This window comes from Ursus arctos, unplaced genomic scaffold (genome assembly GCF_023065955.2).
Source record: "Ursus arctos isolate Adak ecotype North America unplaced genomic scaffold, UrsArc2.0 scaffold_12, whole genome shotgun sequence".
NCBI lineage: Eukaryota > Metazoa > Chordata > Mammalia > Carnivora > Ursidae > Ursus > Ursus arctos.
This window is the reverse complement of record NW_026622786.1, coordinates 61,596,608-61,612,322: the sequence shown is the minus strand read 5'-3', so window position 1 is coordinate 61,612,322 and position 15,715 is coordinate 61,596,608. Positions and strand designations below refer to the sequence as shown.

The following is a 15,715-nucleotide window of genomic DNA, read 5'->3' as shown; positions in this document are numbered from 1 at the left end:
TTCCTTCCATTTCCCCAAGTCTATCCCTCTCTCTGCTTTGTGCACGTGCTGGGCCTCACCCACGGCTCAGAGCCTTTACCTTACTGTGCCCCAGAAAGTAGGACCAAGTGCCATCACTCTCTGAAACCCCATATTTACCGGAGTGCCTCACGCTTCAGGGCGTCCGGCATGTAGTAAGCGCTCAACAAGAGACGGAGTGGGGACCTGTTTGAATTCCTGGCTCTGCTGTTTACAGGTTTTGCGACCTCGGGTAGCTCACCTTGCCTCCACGAGCCTCAGTTTCTGCGTCTGTCAAACGGGTGTGGTCTTTCCCGTCTCTGCCTCTGAGGATCTTGCGAGGATCCTGAACAGATCCGAGAGGAAGAAAACAGCGGTTTTAGCGCGCCCTCTGCTGGAAGATGAGACCCCCGACCCGCTCCTCCCACTGTCCCCCGCTTGGCTGGGAGCGAAAGGCCGCGCAGGCAGGCGGGAGGGGAGCCGCGATTTGGGGAGGTACTGGCCAGTCCCTGCCACTCCCCAGGCTCCGTTTTCTCACCTGTGAAATGGGCGCGATAACCGCGGGCTGAAGGGCGGAGACGTCTGATGGAACGCGTGGGCGTGTGCCTTGCAGAGCGCGTGCTACGATGGCCACCAGGGGGCGCGAGAGGCTCCCGCTGGACCGCGACCGCGCACATCCACTCACTCCCCACCGCCCGCGCCAGCACCCGCCAGCGCGGGCTGAGGCCCCTCTGGGCCTCGGTCTCCTTTTCTGGCGCCTGCCGCTTCCATTCCCTGAGCCTGTATAAGATGATGATAGTCATGCTGCCCTGGAGGGTCCAGCCATGTTGACAATCAGATCATAAGGCACTTGTTCCTCCATTAGGTCACTTCCCAGCACAGTACCTAGGAGGTGGCCTAATACCACTTCCAAGGCACAGGGGACAAGTCTCAAGCCCAGAGTGGAGCTTGAGCTCCACCAGCCCAAGTTCACCTGTGGAATCAAATGTGGATGTGACCAGGTGACTCTCAGCCCTTCCTGACCCCTTAGCAACCTCTCACTGTGAGGGTCTCCTGAGCTATTACAGGGGACCCCCCACCCCTCCCCTGCGAACTGTAGAGTGCAGCCCTGCTGGATCTGACGGCTGGTGAAGGAGAAACCGCTGCTGGGAAAAGTGTTTGTGAGCAGGAACAGAGCGTGCGCGTAGGTGTGGTGCCCGGGACAAGCACAGCTCATGCTGGGGAGGAGGGAGAAGGTGGTGGCGACAAACAGAGCCCCCCCAAACCTACTAAGTCAGGATGCCAGATCCTGTGGTGACAATTTAACCCTGTAAAAACTATAAAGTTACCATCTTCCTTTAGAGATCCCCATGGCCTTCATTTTCCTATAAAACTGTAAAGGAATCTGATTTTTCCCATCAGCCCATCGTCAGGACAGAAACTCCACCCTTAGAATGCCATTCTTAGGGTTAAGGCATCTTCTGAGGGTAGAAGGCTGGGGACTCCCTGTCAATCATTCACACCCCACAGGGGCATCAACACACACAGACTGTCTAGGCGACAGCTCCTTGGGAGCAGGTCTGGGGGAGCGCAGAGTATGAGAAAGGAAAGAGGAACCCAGGGAGGCCAGGCCTGGAGATGGGGAGGTGCGGTCATCATCCCCATTGTACAGGAGAGGAAAACTGAGGCACAGAGAGGGAATTTAATCAAGAGTACACTGCCCCTCGGCAGAGGAGCCAGACCCCGTGCTCTGGCCACCAGAGCCCAGACTTCTAACTTTCATCCGCGTCAGGCGGTACCACGTGGTGGCCAAGCGCACGGCCGGTGCCTTCCAAGTCCAGCTGCCCTGCCGTTTCTACCTGTGTGACCTTGGCACTTGACCGACCCCCCCCCCCCCGCCCCGTCCTCATCTGCAGAGCGGAGATAGCAGTAGTTGCCTCACGGGCTTCCCTTCATTGAGTTAATACCCGTAACACGTTTACAACAGTGTCATGCCTGCAGCCACCGTCCAGTAAACAGGGGCTATTATTCCTGAACTCGGGAGGGGCCCATGACCTTGAAGAGTCCAGAGTGCTTCAGGACCCTAAAACGCGGGCCCACGGGATCCTGGAATCTTCCAGCAGCATTCTAATGTCTTTTGGCTGTGGCATTGTACCCTGCTGCCCTGGCCGGACAGCACGGGGCCACCTGTCCAACCCAGCTCAGCCCCACGCAGGCAAATGAGGTGATGTCAAAGCCTTGGCCGGGGCCCAGCCCCTGAAACCTCCCCCTCTCCCTCCCTCGTGTTTTCCCTCATTCAGATTCACACACACACACACACACACACACACACACACACACATACACGCACATGAACTCTGGCTGGGCCCAGAGGGAAGGTGAGAGCCAGCGAAGGTGGGGGGTGGCACAGGGCCATCGAAGCGTAGCTGCTCGGGCCTGGTGAATGGTGCGCCGGACTGCCGCGAGCCCTGGAGGGAGCCGCCCTCCCCTCCACCCGAAGGCCTAACCCGCAGCGGTCCCGGGGCCTTGTCCTTCCGTGCGAGCGCGTGCGGGGGTCTGCACGGGTTCGCCAGCCCCCCTCAAGCCAGCCAGGCGGCCATGGCCGACGAGAAGACCTTCCGCATCGGCTTCATCGTGCTGGGGCTCTTCCTGCTGGCCCTCGGCACGTTCCTCATGAGCCACGACCGGCCCCAGGTCTACGGCACCTTCTACGCCATGGGCTGCGTCATGGTGATCGGGGGCGTCGTCTGGAGCATGTGCCAGTGCTACCCCAAGGTAGGTGCTGGCGGCGTCAGGGGGGCTGCAGGCCCCGGGCCCAGGAGGGTGGGGGGCTGTGCTTCGGCTCTGGGTATAGTCCCCCATCTTTCACTGGCCTTTCCATCCTCCCCTCTTCTCCTCTCTTTTCTTCCCTTTGCCCTCCTAAGCATCCCTCCCTCCCTCCCTCCCTCCATCCCTCCATCCCACCCTCCATCACTCCCTCCCTGCCTCCATCTCTCCCTCCATCACTCCCTTCTTCCCTCCCTCCATCACTCCCTTCTTCCCTCCCTCCCTTCCTCCATCCCTCCCTCCATCCCTCCATCCCTCTGTCCCTCCCTCCACCCCTCCCTCATCAAAAGGACTGATCAGGAGCCCGGGGTCTGGAGCCCTGAGCCACGAGGGAGAGCAGGGAAACCCAACACAGGATCACGGGCCTGAAACCACAGCTACCGAGTGTTTGCTGAGGGCCAGGCACTCCTGCTTTCACGGTGTATGTAGTTCATCCTCACCCAGAACTTTCTGGTACCGTCTGTAGTTCATTTCAGAGTGGAGAAGCACTAGGCTCAGAGAGGTGAGGTCCCACAGCATCTAAGTGTCAGATTTGGGGTCGCAGCTCAGCTGCGTGGGGCTTAAAGTACAAGCCTCCCCCTTGGAGGGCTATCCCTGTGTCCTGGAGCTGCTGAGAGTTCCGGAATGGGTCAGCCCTTAACCTTGGGAGGGGCAGTGCTCTATTCTTCCGTTTAATGTACTCCTAGGCTTATCAGCAACTTAGTGATGAGAAGAGCACTGGTTTGGGAGTCCTGAGTTCTAGTTCCAGCTGTCTCAAACTCTGTGTGACCTTTGTCTTTCTGAACTTTGGTTTCTTTTGTCTGTGAAATGGGCCCCAAGCTCCTATATCTCCCAGGCTCCCAGAGTTACTACGACGATCAGAGAGGAGATGGGACGTGGGAAGGGGTTATAAACCGTAGGGCGCTGTGTTTAGGAGAAGGGCTCTCCCAGTCTCACTGTTACTGGTCCTCCCAACAATGTGTGGACCATGCCGGGAGTTATAATCCTTCAGGGCCCAGAGAGGATGAGCCACTTTTCCTAGGTCACACAGCTGGTCAGACAGACCCAGGGAGAGAAGGAAAGAACTTGGGCTCTGTCTCTAAATGCCCCGAAGACTTTGGTCAAGTGCCTTCCCTCTCGGAGCCTGTTTCTTCATTTGTACAAAGTGTGTGTCAGGAAGAGGGGGTGGGAAAAGGGGTGCATCGAAGGGCCCTGTGGGTCCTGACATGTAGGGCTCCAGGCCCCGGGCAGCCCCCACGACCTGCAGCCCCCTCCACCTCCCACCTGGTGGCTGTGCTCAGGGGCTCCTGGGAGGAGGGAGGAAGTTCCTGGGGGCCTGGGCCCTGCTCCCTGGCCCTGCCCCCTCCTTGGGCCAGCCCGGGGCTGTCAGGGTGTTTGGTGCTGGGGCAGTCTGGACTGGTTTACGGAGCAGTTTACAGTCAACTAGCCTCTGTCTGTGCAATGCCCTGAGCACAGGTCACTGCAAGAAGAGGTCCCCGGGGCCCAAGCCACCCGCGTTACCACCTCTCTTGTCAACCTGCCAGTGAGGAGGCGGGATCCTGGGGCCCGGCAAGGGGACAGCAGGGGTGTGGAGGGCCACGTCCTTCCTGTCCTCTCCCCCTCTACCAGAGATGATTGGGGGAGGGCTGCAGAGGGACCCGGTGGCAGTGGCGGGTGAGGGAGAGAGGGGAGAGGGAATCCTACTGGGTATTAATGAGTAACTGTTGATAGATTCACGTGTTCGGGTGCTGGGGAGGCAGGAAGGCAGGGTAGAAACAGCGCGCGCTTTCGTGTCCACCGGGCCCAGCTTCAGTTCCCTCCTCCCTCTGCCCCTCTTGGGTGACCTTGGCAGAGCCTTGCACGGCCCAGGGTGGGGAACCAGTGGGGTCTCCTATGTGGGGGGACCGGTATCCCACATTGTCCTCAGGACTAGTGTTTGTGGCATTGAACAGGTCTCTGTATGTGTGTGTAGGGGTGTGAGCACTGGTGTGGGTCCGTGTGGGTGGGTGTTTCAGAGATGCAGGGAAGGAAGGACAGTGCTGTGGGACAGTGAGGTGTGCTGGAGGGGGGGCCCTATCTCCTACATCGTCTTAGAGCCTGGCCCATCGGAGCCCTCAGCAAATGCTGGTGCTCATCCTCCCCTCCCTCTCAGTGCCCCACAAATGGGAATTGTCTGGATTGAAAGAAACAGAAATATAAGGGAAAGGAATCAGCCAATTAAGATATAAGACTGACATGCCTTGAGCTGTCCTTGTCTTGAGGGGCTGGGGATCTTGTCAGGGAGACAGTTTTCTGCCTGATGGAGAGCGAGTAGGCTTCACGGAGAAGATGAGCTGGCCTTTGAAGGCTAAGTACAAGTTTGCCAGGCAGAGAAGATGAGGAAAGACTTTCCAGGAAGAAGGAACAACACGACAAAGTCATGAAGTAAAAGCTGCTGCGAGGTGGGGGCTGGAAGGAAGGCGGAGACAGAGTGGGCTCGGCTCCACAGGGCCTGGGATGCCACGCTGAAGAATATGGCTCCTTCATGAGGCAAGAGAGGGGCATGATTAGTTTTGCAGTTCAGGAAAGTTATCAGGCTGACATCATCTGAGAGGAGGAAGGTTCGGGGGCAACCAGGCCAGGGGAGGAGGCGCGTTCATTGGGGCAGGTGAGAGATGATGGCCCCTGGACTAAGGCAACATTTGAACCCAAGACTGCAGGAACTGAAGAGACATTGCTCATTCATCAAATATTCAGTCCCTGCTGTGCTTCGATATAGGACTGGCACTTTGGAGCGTATCTCGTTGAATTTCTGAAGTAGACTTTGTCAGATGTGGTGGTCAGCTGGACCTCAGGCATGACAGAGGAGGAGGAATTAGGGCAAAGCTGGAAGACAGGACAGTCAGGGATGTTGTGCCCTTTGGCAGAGATGGGGCAGGGTTGCTGGGAGAAGGGAAAGGTTGTCAGAGAAAGCAGGGCCTCTCCCTGTCTGGCTTCTGTTTCTACCCACAGTTCCCCCAGTCCCCTCTCATGCCTACTCCACTGGAGTCCAGGACCAGGCCCCTGATTGGTGGCTGATGGATCTGTCTTCTTCATGGGTATCCCTCGATCCCTCTGCTCCCTCCCTTTGGGGACTGCTCAGTGCTCTGCCTAAACACAAATCTGTCTGTGTTCTCTCCTGCGGAGGACTCCTCCAGGGCTCCCACTGCTTCTGCGTAAAGACTGAACTCCTTAGGCTGATGTTCTGGGGTCTTCATAGTCTGGTATCCCCTCACCAGTTTCAACTTTGTCTGTCCCTCTCTCTTAAAAGGACTTGTGTTCTAACATGCTCCAGCCTTTCCTTCTCCCTCAGGCTCTTCACTGTGGTGATAATGGTGATGATGTTTTGTGATGATGATGATGATGGTAATAGTGATGATGATAGTGGTAATGACAGAGATGGTGGGGGGGTGGCAATGATATGATGATAATGTTGATGGAGGTGATGACAGTGATGGTGGTGGTGGTGATGGTGATGGTTGTAGTAATGGTGATAATGGTGGTGATGGTGATGGAGATGGTGATGGTGATGGTGGTGATGGTGATGATGATAATATGATGATATTGATGGAAGTGATGATAGTGGTAGTGGTGGTGATGATGGTGATAGTGACAATGATATGATGGTGGTGGTGATGGTAGTGGTGGTGATGGTGATGGTGATAGTGATGATGATATGATGATGATGTTGATGGAGATGATGATGGTGGTGGTGATGATGGTGGTGGTGGTGATGGTGATGATGATAGGATGATGGTTGTAGTAATGGTGATAATGTTGATGGAGATGATGATGGTGGTAGTGGTGGTAATGATGATGATAATGATGATATGATAATAATGTTGATGGATGGTGGTGGTGATGATGGTAACGGTTGTAGTAATGGTGAAATGGTGATGGTGGTGGTGGTGGTGATGGTGATGATGATATGATGATGATGTTGATGGAGATGATGGTGGTGATGATGGTGGTGGTGGTGATGGTGATGATGATAGGATGATGGTTGTAGTAATGGTGATAACGTTGATGGAGATGATGATGGTGGTAGTGGTGGTGATGATGATGATAGTGATGATATGATAATAATGTTGATGGATGTTGGTGGTGATGATGGTAACGGTTGTAGTAATGGTGAAATGGTGATGGTGGTGGTGATGGTGATGGTGATGATGATATGATGATGATGGTGAAGAGGAGGAAGGGGAGGAGGTGGTGACTGGGCCATGAGGTAATGAGGCAGAGGAGAGGGCAGCTTCTAAGAATTACAGAGCCAGCTAGCAAGTGCAGGGTATCCTTGGTGGGTGTGGAAGATAGCAAGACCCCTGCCTTATTTCTAGACATTTCAGGGAAGCTTACTCCTCATAGGAGTTCTTCTTAGAACTCCTCCATCCATCCTTCCCTTCTCCCCAGCAGGATGGAGCTTTTCTGGTGCAGACAAGTGTCTTTTACTCATCACGTAGGAGAGATAAAAGGGGTTGCTATTTGTGACTTCGTATAACACAGTGGGGTCTTGTCAAATAGTTGTTGAACAAATTTTCAGTTGAGGAGAGCAGGACTCAGAGAGGTCAGATAACCTCGTCTTCGGTAGCATCGAACTGTGGTTTACTGAGCAGCTACTAGTGCCCAGCCTTGTGCTGGGGGCTTCCTTATGCATTTTCTCATGGGATCCTCACAGCGGCGCCAGGAGACGGGTATTGCCAGCCCTATTTTTAAAAATTGTGCTAAAATACGCATAGCATAAAATTTACCGTCTCAACCATTTTTAAGTGTACAGTTCAGTAGCATTTTTAAAAAAATATGTATATTTTTATTTTTTAGTAATCTCTACACCTAACGTGAGGCTTAAACCCACAGTCCCCAGATCAAGAGTCACACGCTCCACCAGCCGAGCCAGCGGGGTGCCCTTACTGTTCCGTAGTGTTCGTTACATGCACACTGTTGTGTAACCAATCTCCAGAAGTCTCCATCTTGCCAGACCGAAACTTTATACCCATTAAACGATAACTCCCCACCCCCTCCCCCCAGTCTGTGACAACCACCGTTCCACTCTCCGTATGAATGTGACTGCTGTGGGTACCTCGTCTAAGTGGACTCCTATAGAATCTGTTTCTTATTAGCTTATTTCTTCAAGCCTCATTCGTGTTGTAGCATGTGTCAGAGCTGCCCTGCTTTCTAAGGCCAGATAAGGGTCCATTGTATGTCTGTACCACGTTCGTCTGTTGTTGGACACTTGGGTGTCCACCTTTGGCTGTTGTGCGCAGGGCTGCAGGTATCTCCTTGAGGCTGGCCCCTTTTACAGAGAGCCACGTAGAGGCTCTGAGCAGAGATGACCTGCCCAAGAAGGAATTTCCCCAGTCTCCCAGACCCCCAAAGCAGGGCTCCTTCTGTCTCAGCCCCCGCCCCCACCTCCTCTATGACCTGCCTCCCCTTTGCCACCGGTCCGCACCCCATGTGCTGCGCTTGCAGCGACCTCTTGATCCCTGAAAGTTCAGTACAGGGACAGGTGGGCGCCATTTCAGCCATTCACCTCCCTGTCCCCTACCACAGCTTTTGTGCCAAGAAATACATGACACTCACTCACCAGATATGGATGACGCCAGGCACATTCTGGACACTGGAGGAGGATCCTGGGCAATGACAAGATACCACCTCCCCCCAGGCAGGGCTGTTTGCCTTGTTTGCTCATTGCTGCCTCCTAGTGCCTGGAAGATTGCCTGGCACACAGCTGACGCTCAATCAATGTCTTTTGGGTGATGAGCCAGGTGGGAGCAAGAGCCCAGAGATTCCTCCACCCACTGGTGCTGGGCCCTGAGCGGACCCCTCTGTAGTCACACGGGGAGGCCCTCCAGGTCAGGGTGGGTGTGGGAGCCACAGAGAAGCCTTCTTTCCTTTGCCGTGCAGATTACCTTCATACCTGCTGACTCTGACTTCCAAGGCATCCTGTCCCCAAAGGCACTGGGCCTGCTGGAGAATGGGCTCGCTGCCGAGACGAAGAGGTAGGTGCCAGGCCCTCTGGGGCAGGGGTGGCACAGGGGGAGCCCCTCAGGCTTGTCTCCTCCTCCAGTGGAGAGCGATGGAGTGGGGTGGGAGCGGCGGGGGGTGTCGCCTCCTCTGGCCCCAGCTTCCTGCTTTGCCCCCTCACTTACCGCAAGCATGCTCTTTGAAACCAGGTATTGTTTGGACTCTTAATTCTACGAGGTAGGCATTTATTCCCATTTTACAGATGAGGGAGCTGAGGCTCAGGGACTTTGTCCTGTCTTAGAACGAACTCGTGGCAGACCAAAATCAACAACAGGTGTGACCCTAAATCTGAAACAGCTGTGACTGCTGCTATGGCAAACAAGGGGCGTGGTGATGGCCAAGCACGGCTCTGGGGCTCTCCGCTTACGGGCTGTGGGACTTGGGGAAAGTGACTTAGCTCTTTGCGCATCTGTAAAATAGGGGTCCTAATCGCACATTTCTCCTAGGGCTTCGGGGAGGGCTGAGGGAGTTCATATGAGCAAAGCACAAAGAACAGAACCTGGAACGTGGTGGGCCCTGTCTCCGCGTGTCATCGTCAGTAAGACATGCTCCCTATCAAGCAGAGATCAAGTCAGGCAGTTCGCACTCATGACTTCCTTCAGTCCTCATAGGAACCCTGGAAGTGGGGGTATCGGGCCCTTGACACCGAGGAGGAAACAGGCTCAAGAAGTACAATCACAGGGCAACCGGGTGGCTCAGCTGGCTCAGCTGGCTCAGCGTCCAACTCTTGATTTTGGCTCAGGTCATGATCTCTGGGTTGTCAGATCGAGCCCCGCATTCGGCTCCATGCTGGGCGTGGAACCTGCTTGGGATTCTCTCTCTCTCTCTGCCCTTCCTCATCTCTCTCTTTCTCCCTCTGTAAAACAAACAAACAACAACAACAACAAAACCCAAAAGAAGTCTAATCACAGACCTCAACACTCACAGGGAGTCAGTGATGGACCAGAGCAGACCTGCCTCCCTAGAGGTGCCAGGCCTGGCCCGCCGGGACACGGCAGCAAGCACTCCGGCCCTGGATGGAAGTGGGACTGGCCGCCCTCCCACCCCTGGAGGCCGTGACTCTGTGCTCAGAAGGCCAGGCTGCAGGTCCAGGGTCTGTGGCCAGGGCTCTGGAACTCTCTACTTTGCCTGGGGAAGGAGGGAGTGATATTTTCTGTTCCTGGCACAGAGTGGCCAGATGTCCCCAGAGCAATGAGGTGGCTAGGCCCTGGGTGGGCATAGGACTGGTCACGCAGGAAGAGTCATTGCACGGAGCTGAGCTCTGTGCTCCTCCTGTGTGATCCTGGGCAAGGGATCTAGTCCCTGCACCTCAATTCCCGGGGCCGGGGGGGGTGCTGTAGGAGCATAGAGAAGGGGATGGCGGGAGCCCCCGCACTGCCACCTGGGGTTGGAGGCACTTCTGGCAAGCCAGCCCAAGTCTCCAAGTCTCCCTGCTTCCCTGCTCCCAGTTACAGTGGGGATTCGATGAGCCACCTGACGCAGCCTGGCAGGCAAGGAGCACCCAATAACTGGGCGCTTGCTGCTGCTACGTCCTCTCCCGAACCATGGGGAGGAACACTCTGCTTCACGGCGGGGTGCAGAATAAATGTGATGGTAGCCATGGGCTTTTAGCCCACCGTCCACAACGCAGCACACTCTCGGTCGATGCCAACCGGCCTGCATTTCACAAGTGGACTCTTGAGGTTAACTTTGGAGACGTGGAGTGAAAGGAGCACTGACTGGCCTTAGAGTCTGAGCTCTGCCAATCCTCGTTGAGCCTCAGTTTCCCCATCCACAAACTGGGTGCATTTACATCCCCAGAGGCTTGAGATCCGGGGAGACCGGATGTCTAGAGCAGGAGGGCGGGGGGACAGCACCGATGTCTCCTCCTGTGATATCTGCTAAGTGGACCCACCTGCCTGTTCTCTCTCTGCTCTCTGCCGTGTGCTGCGCAGCCCCCAGCCCCCCTACGTCAGGCTGTGGGAGGAAGCCGCCTATGACCAGAGCCTGCCGGACTTCGGCCACGTCCAGATGAAGGTCATGGGCTACCGTGAGGACCCTCGCCCCCTGCTGTCCCCCAAGCCAGGACAGCCGCAGCCGGGAGCCAGTGATGGAGGGGGAGGTGGCCCTTGTGATGCTCGGGGCTGGATGGAGGCTGCGGTGGTCATCCACAGGGGCTCAGATGAGGATGAGGAAGAAAGCAACCTGACTCCGAGCTGGCCTGGGTGAGTGCTCCGAGTACGGGGCTGGGGGTGCTGCCCAGTTCCCGCGTGAAGCAGGCTGGCTGTTTGGGGACATCTGGGAGTAGAGAGGGCATGGGTGTGGGGACGCCCCGAGGGGCAGCGGGTAGAGCAGACACATGAGTCTGGCTGAGTCGGCCAGTCCTGGGTTTGAATCCCAGCTCCTCTGCTGTGTAGCCTTGGCAAGTTTCTTACCCTGCTGAGCCTCAGTTTCCCCGTGTGGGAACATTACTCCTGCCTCAGAGGGCTGTCGTGAGAGCTGGGACAGTGAGTTCATACTTGGACTCTGCCGCTGATGTGCTCTGTGACGTCGGGCTGTTCGCTCCCACCCACGCCGTCCCTCGCTGGCTGTGAACAGGGCTTCTCATTCATCCATTTATTCATCATCCCACCAACACTGCTGGGCACCTCCTCCCGCCCCCAACCCTGCAGGAGCTCCCAGGCCAATGGGAGAGGCAGACGTGTTAACAGAAGGTGACACCTTGTGTGGTGGGGGCTGAGGGCCCACAGGAGGCCTCCGAGTGGCCGGAGAGGCAGGGGAAGAACCTGGTTTGGATAAGAACGTACTAATGCCCATTTCTTGAGTACCCACTATGTGCCAGGCATTGTGCAAAGGGCTTTGCACACGCTGTGTGCTGCAACCCTCCGAGACAACCATAGGAGTGAGTGTCATGGTGTTCTCCCACTTTGTAGGGGAGGAAACTGAGGTCCAGACAGGTGACCTCACCTACCCTGGGCCCTGCAGCTAGTGGCTGGAATTTGGACCCAGGCAGTCTGACTCAGGGCTATCCTGGCTCTCTGGGCCTTTGCTCCTGCAGCCTCCAGACCTGTCTCCAGGGCCCTGCACCCTTGGCTTCCTTCCAAGATGACCTGGATGTGGACTGCAGTGAGGGCGGCAGCCCCAAGCCCTCTCCGCCAGCGGGAGAGAAGCCTCACCGCCCGCATCGGGAGCCCTGGGCCTGCAAGTGCCCGCCGGAGCGCTTCTATGACTTTGCCCTGATCGACGCCCCCACGGCAGAGGATGCGCCTCCAGACGGCCAGCGGCGGGACCCTGCCCCGTCCAGCTGTTGGCAGCCATCCCAGAGGGCGAAGGAGGACGAAGAGAAGGCTTCAGACACAGGCGCGGACGAGCCAGAGCAGGAGGAGGAAGACTTGTACTATGGGCTACCGGACGGCCCCGGGGACCCCCTCCCGGACAAGGAACTGGGCTTTGAGCCCGATGCCCAGGCCTGAGGTGGATCTGCTCCCTGGGTTCTAGGCCCGCACCACTGCTAACCCCCACGTGACCTCACAGGGCCTCAGTGTCCCCGTCTGCAAAACGGGGTTATGTGGAGGTTCACACGAGACAGTGGGCCTGAGGGCACGTGGAGCGCTCAAAGCAGTGCACGGGGAGGGGGTGCTGCTGTCCGGGCTCTTCCACTGTTCGCTTTCTTTGGTGAAGCTTTGAAGGTGAAATATGATTCACTGAGAAGATTTGCAGCCGCTGGGGCCCTCGAGATCCTTTTCTGCATCCCCCCAAAGCTGGTCTGAACAGGACCCTCCTTGGTGCTACCCCGGAGGCCCTGATCGTCTGCGAAGGCCTCTCAGGGTTCCCGTTTCTGTGGAGTCCTAAAGCCACACCCACGTCCCCTCCCCTGTCCCACACTCGGTGGATGGCGTGATCCGTCTTCACTCGGGGCTAACCACGTCTATCCTGCCCACATCCCTTCTGCGGCTCGCGTCGCCCCAGATCCAAAACTTTCCATACCTCACCTCTGCAGGCCTCCCGACTTTCCCCCACAGGCCGGCCCTGTGCCACAACCTCTGCTCCTCCAATTCCGAGCCTCCCTCCCGTTCCCCCAAGCCTGTCCCCAGCTGTCCCCTCCATCAGCCCGCCCTTTGCTTCCTTGTCTGTCTGGCAAATTCACGCTCATCCTTCAAGTCCCAGCACAGATGTCCCTCCTCTGAAAGTTTTCCTGATGTGACCACCTCCCGGAACGAGTCCCTTCTGGCTCCTCTATGCCAGCTTCGGGCCTTGTACATGGATTGCTGGAGTGTGAACCCCCCCGCTCAAGGCTAGACCTCTGCTGTACTCAGCTCCGTACCTCCTGAGCTCAGATCAGTGGTCTTCGAAGGCCTACAAAATGGACCGGAGCCTTTCGCAGATGGTGCCCCCATCCCCTAACTCTTAGACCCCCAGGCCCTTCACCCTCAGGCAGTCAAACCTCCAAAGGGCATGCATCGGAGTCACAAAGGCAGGCAGAAAGCCCCCAGAGAAAGCCCCTTCCCTGCAGAAAACACCTCCATTGGCTAAGGATGGGGGGTGATATGAAGCCTCCTGGCTTGATTCAGTTCCATTTGGGTGGCGTTTACTGAACATCTACTGTGTGCTGAACACTAAGCCAGGATTTTTAAGGGGAGAGAGACATGAACTGATAAGGTTCTTGCCCTGCAAGAGCTTACCATCTACTGAGCTTGGTGCCTTGAAAGTTAGGAACGGAGAGCAGAGTGCAAGCCAAGGAGGGAGCAGAGAAGTTAGAAATGGAGAGTAGGGTCCAGAGGCAGCCGAGTGACAACCACACAATCGTCTGGCCCATCTTCAGCAGGCCCTGAAGATCCCCCTGTACCACCACTCCACGGTGTAATGCTCGGATCGGGTTGATCTCTGCAAAGCGCCGGTGTGCCCCAGTGTAGACAGCAGCAGCTTTGGAGAGGGGGCAGCGGCACGACTTCCCACCAGGTCTGCGCGCTCAGAACTTGCACCCTGGGCCACTGGGAGGAGGAGACCTTCATCTAGGCTGGGCCTCTGGGTTGGGGGTGGGGATCTCAGCTGAAGAAAGGGGCTACCCCCAGTGCTGAGTCAGAAGTGCATGGCCGGCAGTGGGCTGCCTGGTGGCACCATTGCTCAAGCCTCTAATTCTAGGTTTTGGCTCAGGGTCGTGAGATCAAGCCCTGCATCAGGCTCCGCACTGAGTACAGAGTCTGCTTAAGACTCTCTCTGCCCTCCCTGCCCCAATAAAATAAATAAGATCTTAAAAAAAAAAAAAAAAGAAAGAAAAAAGAAGGGCATCCCCCTGGAAACACACTCCTCTTTCATTCTGGGTCATTACCACCTCCAGCCGGAAAGCCTCTATAGTGAGGGGTGCCCCCGGGCGCATACCCTCTGCTCTAACATGGTCCCGCTGATGGCCCCGAGACAGTGGACCCGGTGAGGTGCTGCGTGTTCCCATGCCCTGCTTACTAAGGCAGGGGAGTAGGTGGCATCAGAAGGGCCGTCTGGGCAAACGGCTAAAATAAAGTTTTCAGTGTTTAAAGGGTTCACTTTCACCTGCAAATTCTTCTATGTGAAACCACCCGTTCCCCCTCTGGGCAGGATAAATAAGGCATCCTGCCTGGCAGGCCCTGTGAGCAATCTCCGGAAAGCGAGCGCCAAGCACAGGGGCACGACCGCGCGGGCCGGTGGTGCGGTACAGAGGCTCAGGCATGGCCCCTGAATCACACCTGCAGCGCGCTCCCCAGACCTCAGCAGAGAACCCACAGCCTCGAGCTGCCGGGCCCGCCTCAGAGGGACGGACCTTGTCCCAGGGAGCATCCCGGGGCAGGGGTGGGTGGCGCTCGGGGCAGCAGAGACAGATGGCGAGATTCAGGCTTTGCCCGTCCTGGGTGCCCCCACGGCCTGCCGCACGATGGGGAGCCGTACGCCTCGTCTGCCCTGGACAGCCCTGGTTTATGCCCACGGCCCCTGCCCACTGACTGTGAGCACACCCTTCACTACCAGAGTCGTCTCATTTGGATGATAAATGATATAGTCACCCTAGGCCGTGAACTTGGGCAAGGCCGGTTGCCTCTGGGGCCCTCACTTTCCCCATGTGCAAGAGGGAGGCGATGGCCCCCTGCCTTTGGCTCCCGCAGAGTTAGGCGGTGGGGTACTGGACAGCATCCATCAGCCAGCGCCCTGCAGGAGAAGGCCCTGGGAGCTCACCCGTAGTTAATAGTTGGGTTTATTACTCATGGCAGTGAGGGGGATGGACCCCATGGGAACCGTATCTCAGAGGGCATGCGAAAGGGCTTACTGAGATTTCGGGGATTTGAGGGAGGGTCTGGGGAAGCAGGGCTCTGCTCCATTCTGGGTACTGTCGGGAAGCAGGCTAACTCTGAGTCAGTGTGATCTAGAAGGAGGGAAGGCTAGGCCCACGCTGAAGCTGTCATTGGCAAAGGGACAGCAGGCACAGCCGAGCCAGGAGAAGGTGGCGTGGGCATTGCGGTGGCTCAGACGGTGTTCATGGTTCCTGAGTGGTTTTGCTTTGCCTCGACCAGCGTGGGCACAGCGTGGCCTTGCCTGAGGCTGATGTTCCGTGGAACTAGTCCTGTTCAATAGGACCCCGAGGCCGAGCTGCGAGAGGGCCAAGCTGGCCCCTGGCTGCCCCGCTGCTGTTCTTCCTTAGGGCTCACAGCTTGGGGGGGTCCTCACCTGGGGCTTGCTAGTGACTGTGGGGGACATGGGGGGTGGAGAGGAGAACATGCTGCGGAGTCCGTTTGATGGAAGGGTCTGGAAGAGCAAGGGGACAGAGGGGCTGTCATTCCCTTCTGCTCTGACCTGCTCAAACTGCATGATTTGCCTCGCCGGCTTGTTACACCTGAAGTCCCCCCACCGTGCTCTGTTCCCTTGGCCTTGACAACTTGCAGTCTCCACCGAG

General features: G+C 56.9%; 1 protein-coding gene across 1 annotated transcript; it reads left to right on the top strand.

Annotated features, from left to right (window-relative positions):
* Positions 1–2,450: 2,450 nt before the first annotated feature.
* Positions 2,451–13,962, top strand: BSND (barttin CLCNK type accessory subunit beta). Its single transcript, XM_057310260.1, has 4 exons — positions 2,451–2,751; positions 8,701–8,795; positions 10,755–11,024; positions 11,858–13,962. Exons 1-4 carry the CDS (start codon positions 2,575–2,577, stop codon positions 12,270–12,272), a joined length of 957 nt encoding a protein of 318 aa, XP_057166243.1. The 5' UTR covers positions 2,451–2,574; the 3' UTR covers positions 12,273–13,962.
* The last annotated feature ends 1,753 nt before the right edge of the window (positions 13,963–15,715 follow it).

What these genes read in the sequence shown, in the direction of transcription:
- BSND (XM_057310260.1), top strand. Translation starts at nt 2,575, where the DNA reads ATGGCCGACGAGAAGACCTTCCGCATCGGCTTCATCGTGCTGGGGCTC. An exon ending in CTCGCTGCCGAGACGAAGAG is followed by an intron (nt 8,796 to 10,754) that starts GTAGGTGCCAGG and finishes TGTGCTGCGCAG; the next exon opens with CCCCCAGCCCCCCTACGTCA. An exon ending in CTGACTCCGAGCTGGCCTGG is followed by an intron (nt 11,025 to 11,857) that starts GTGAGTGCTCCG and finishes TTGCTCCTGCAG; the next exon opens with CCTCCAGACCTGTCTCCAGG.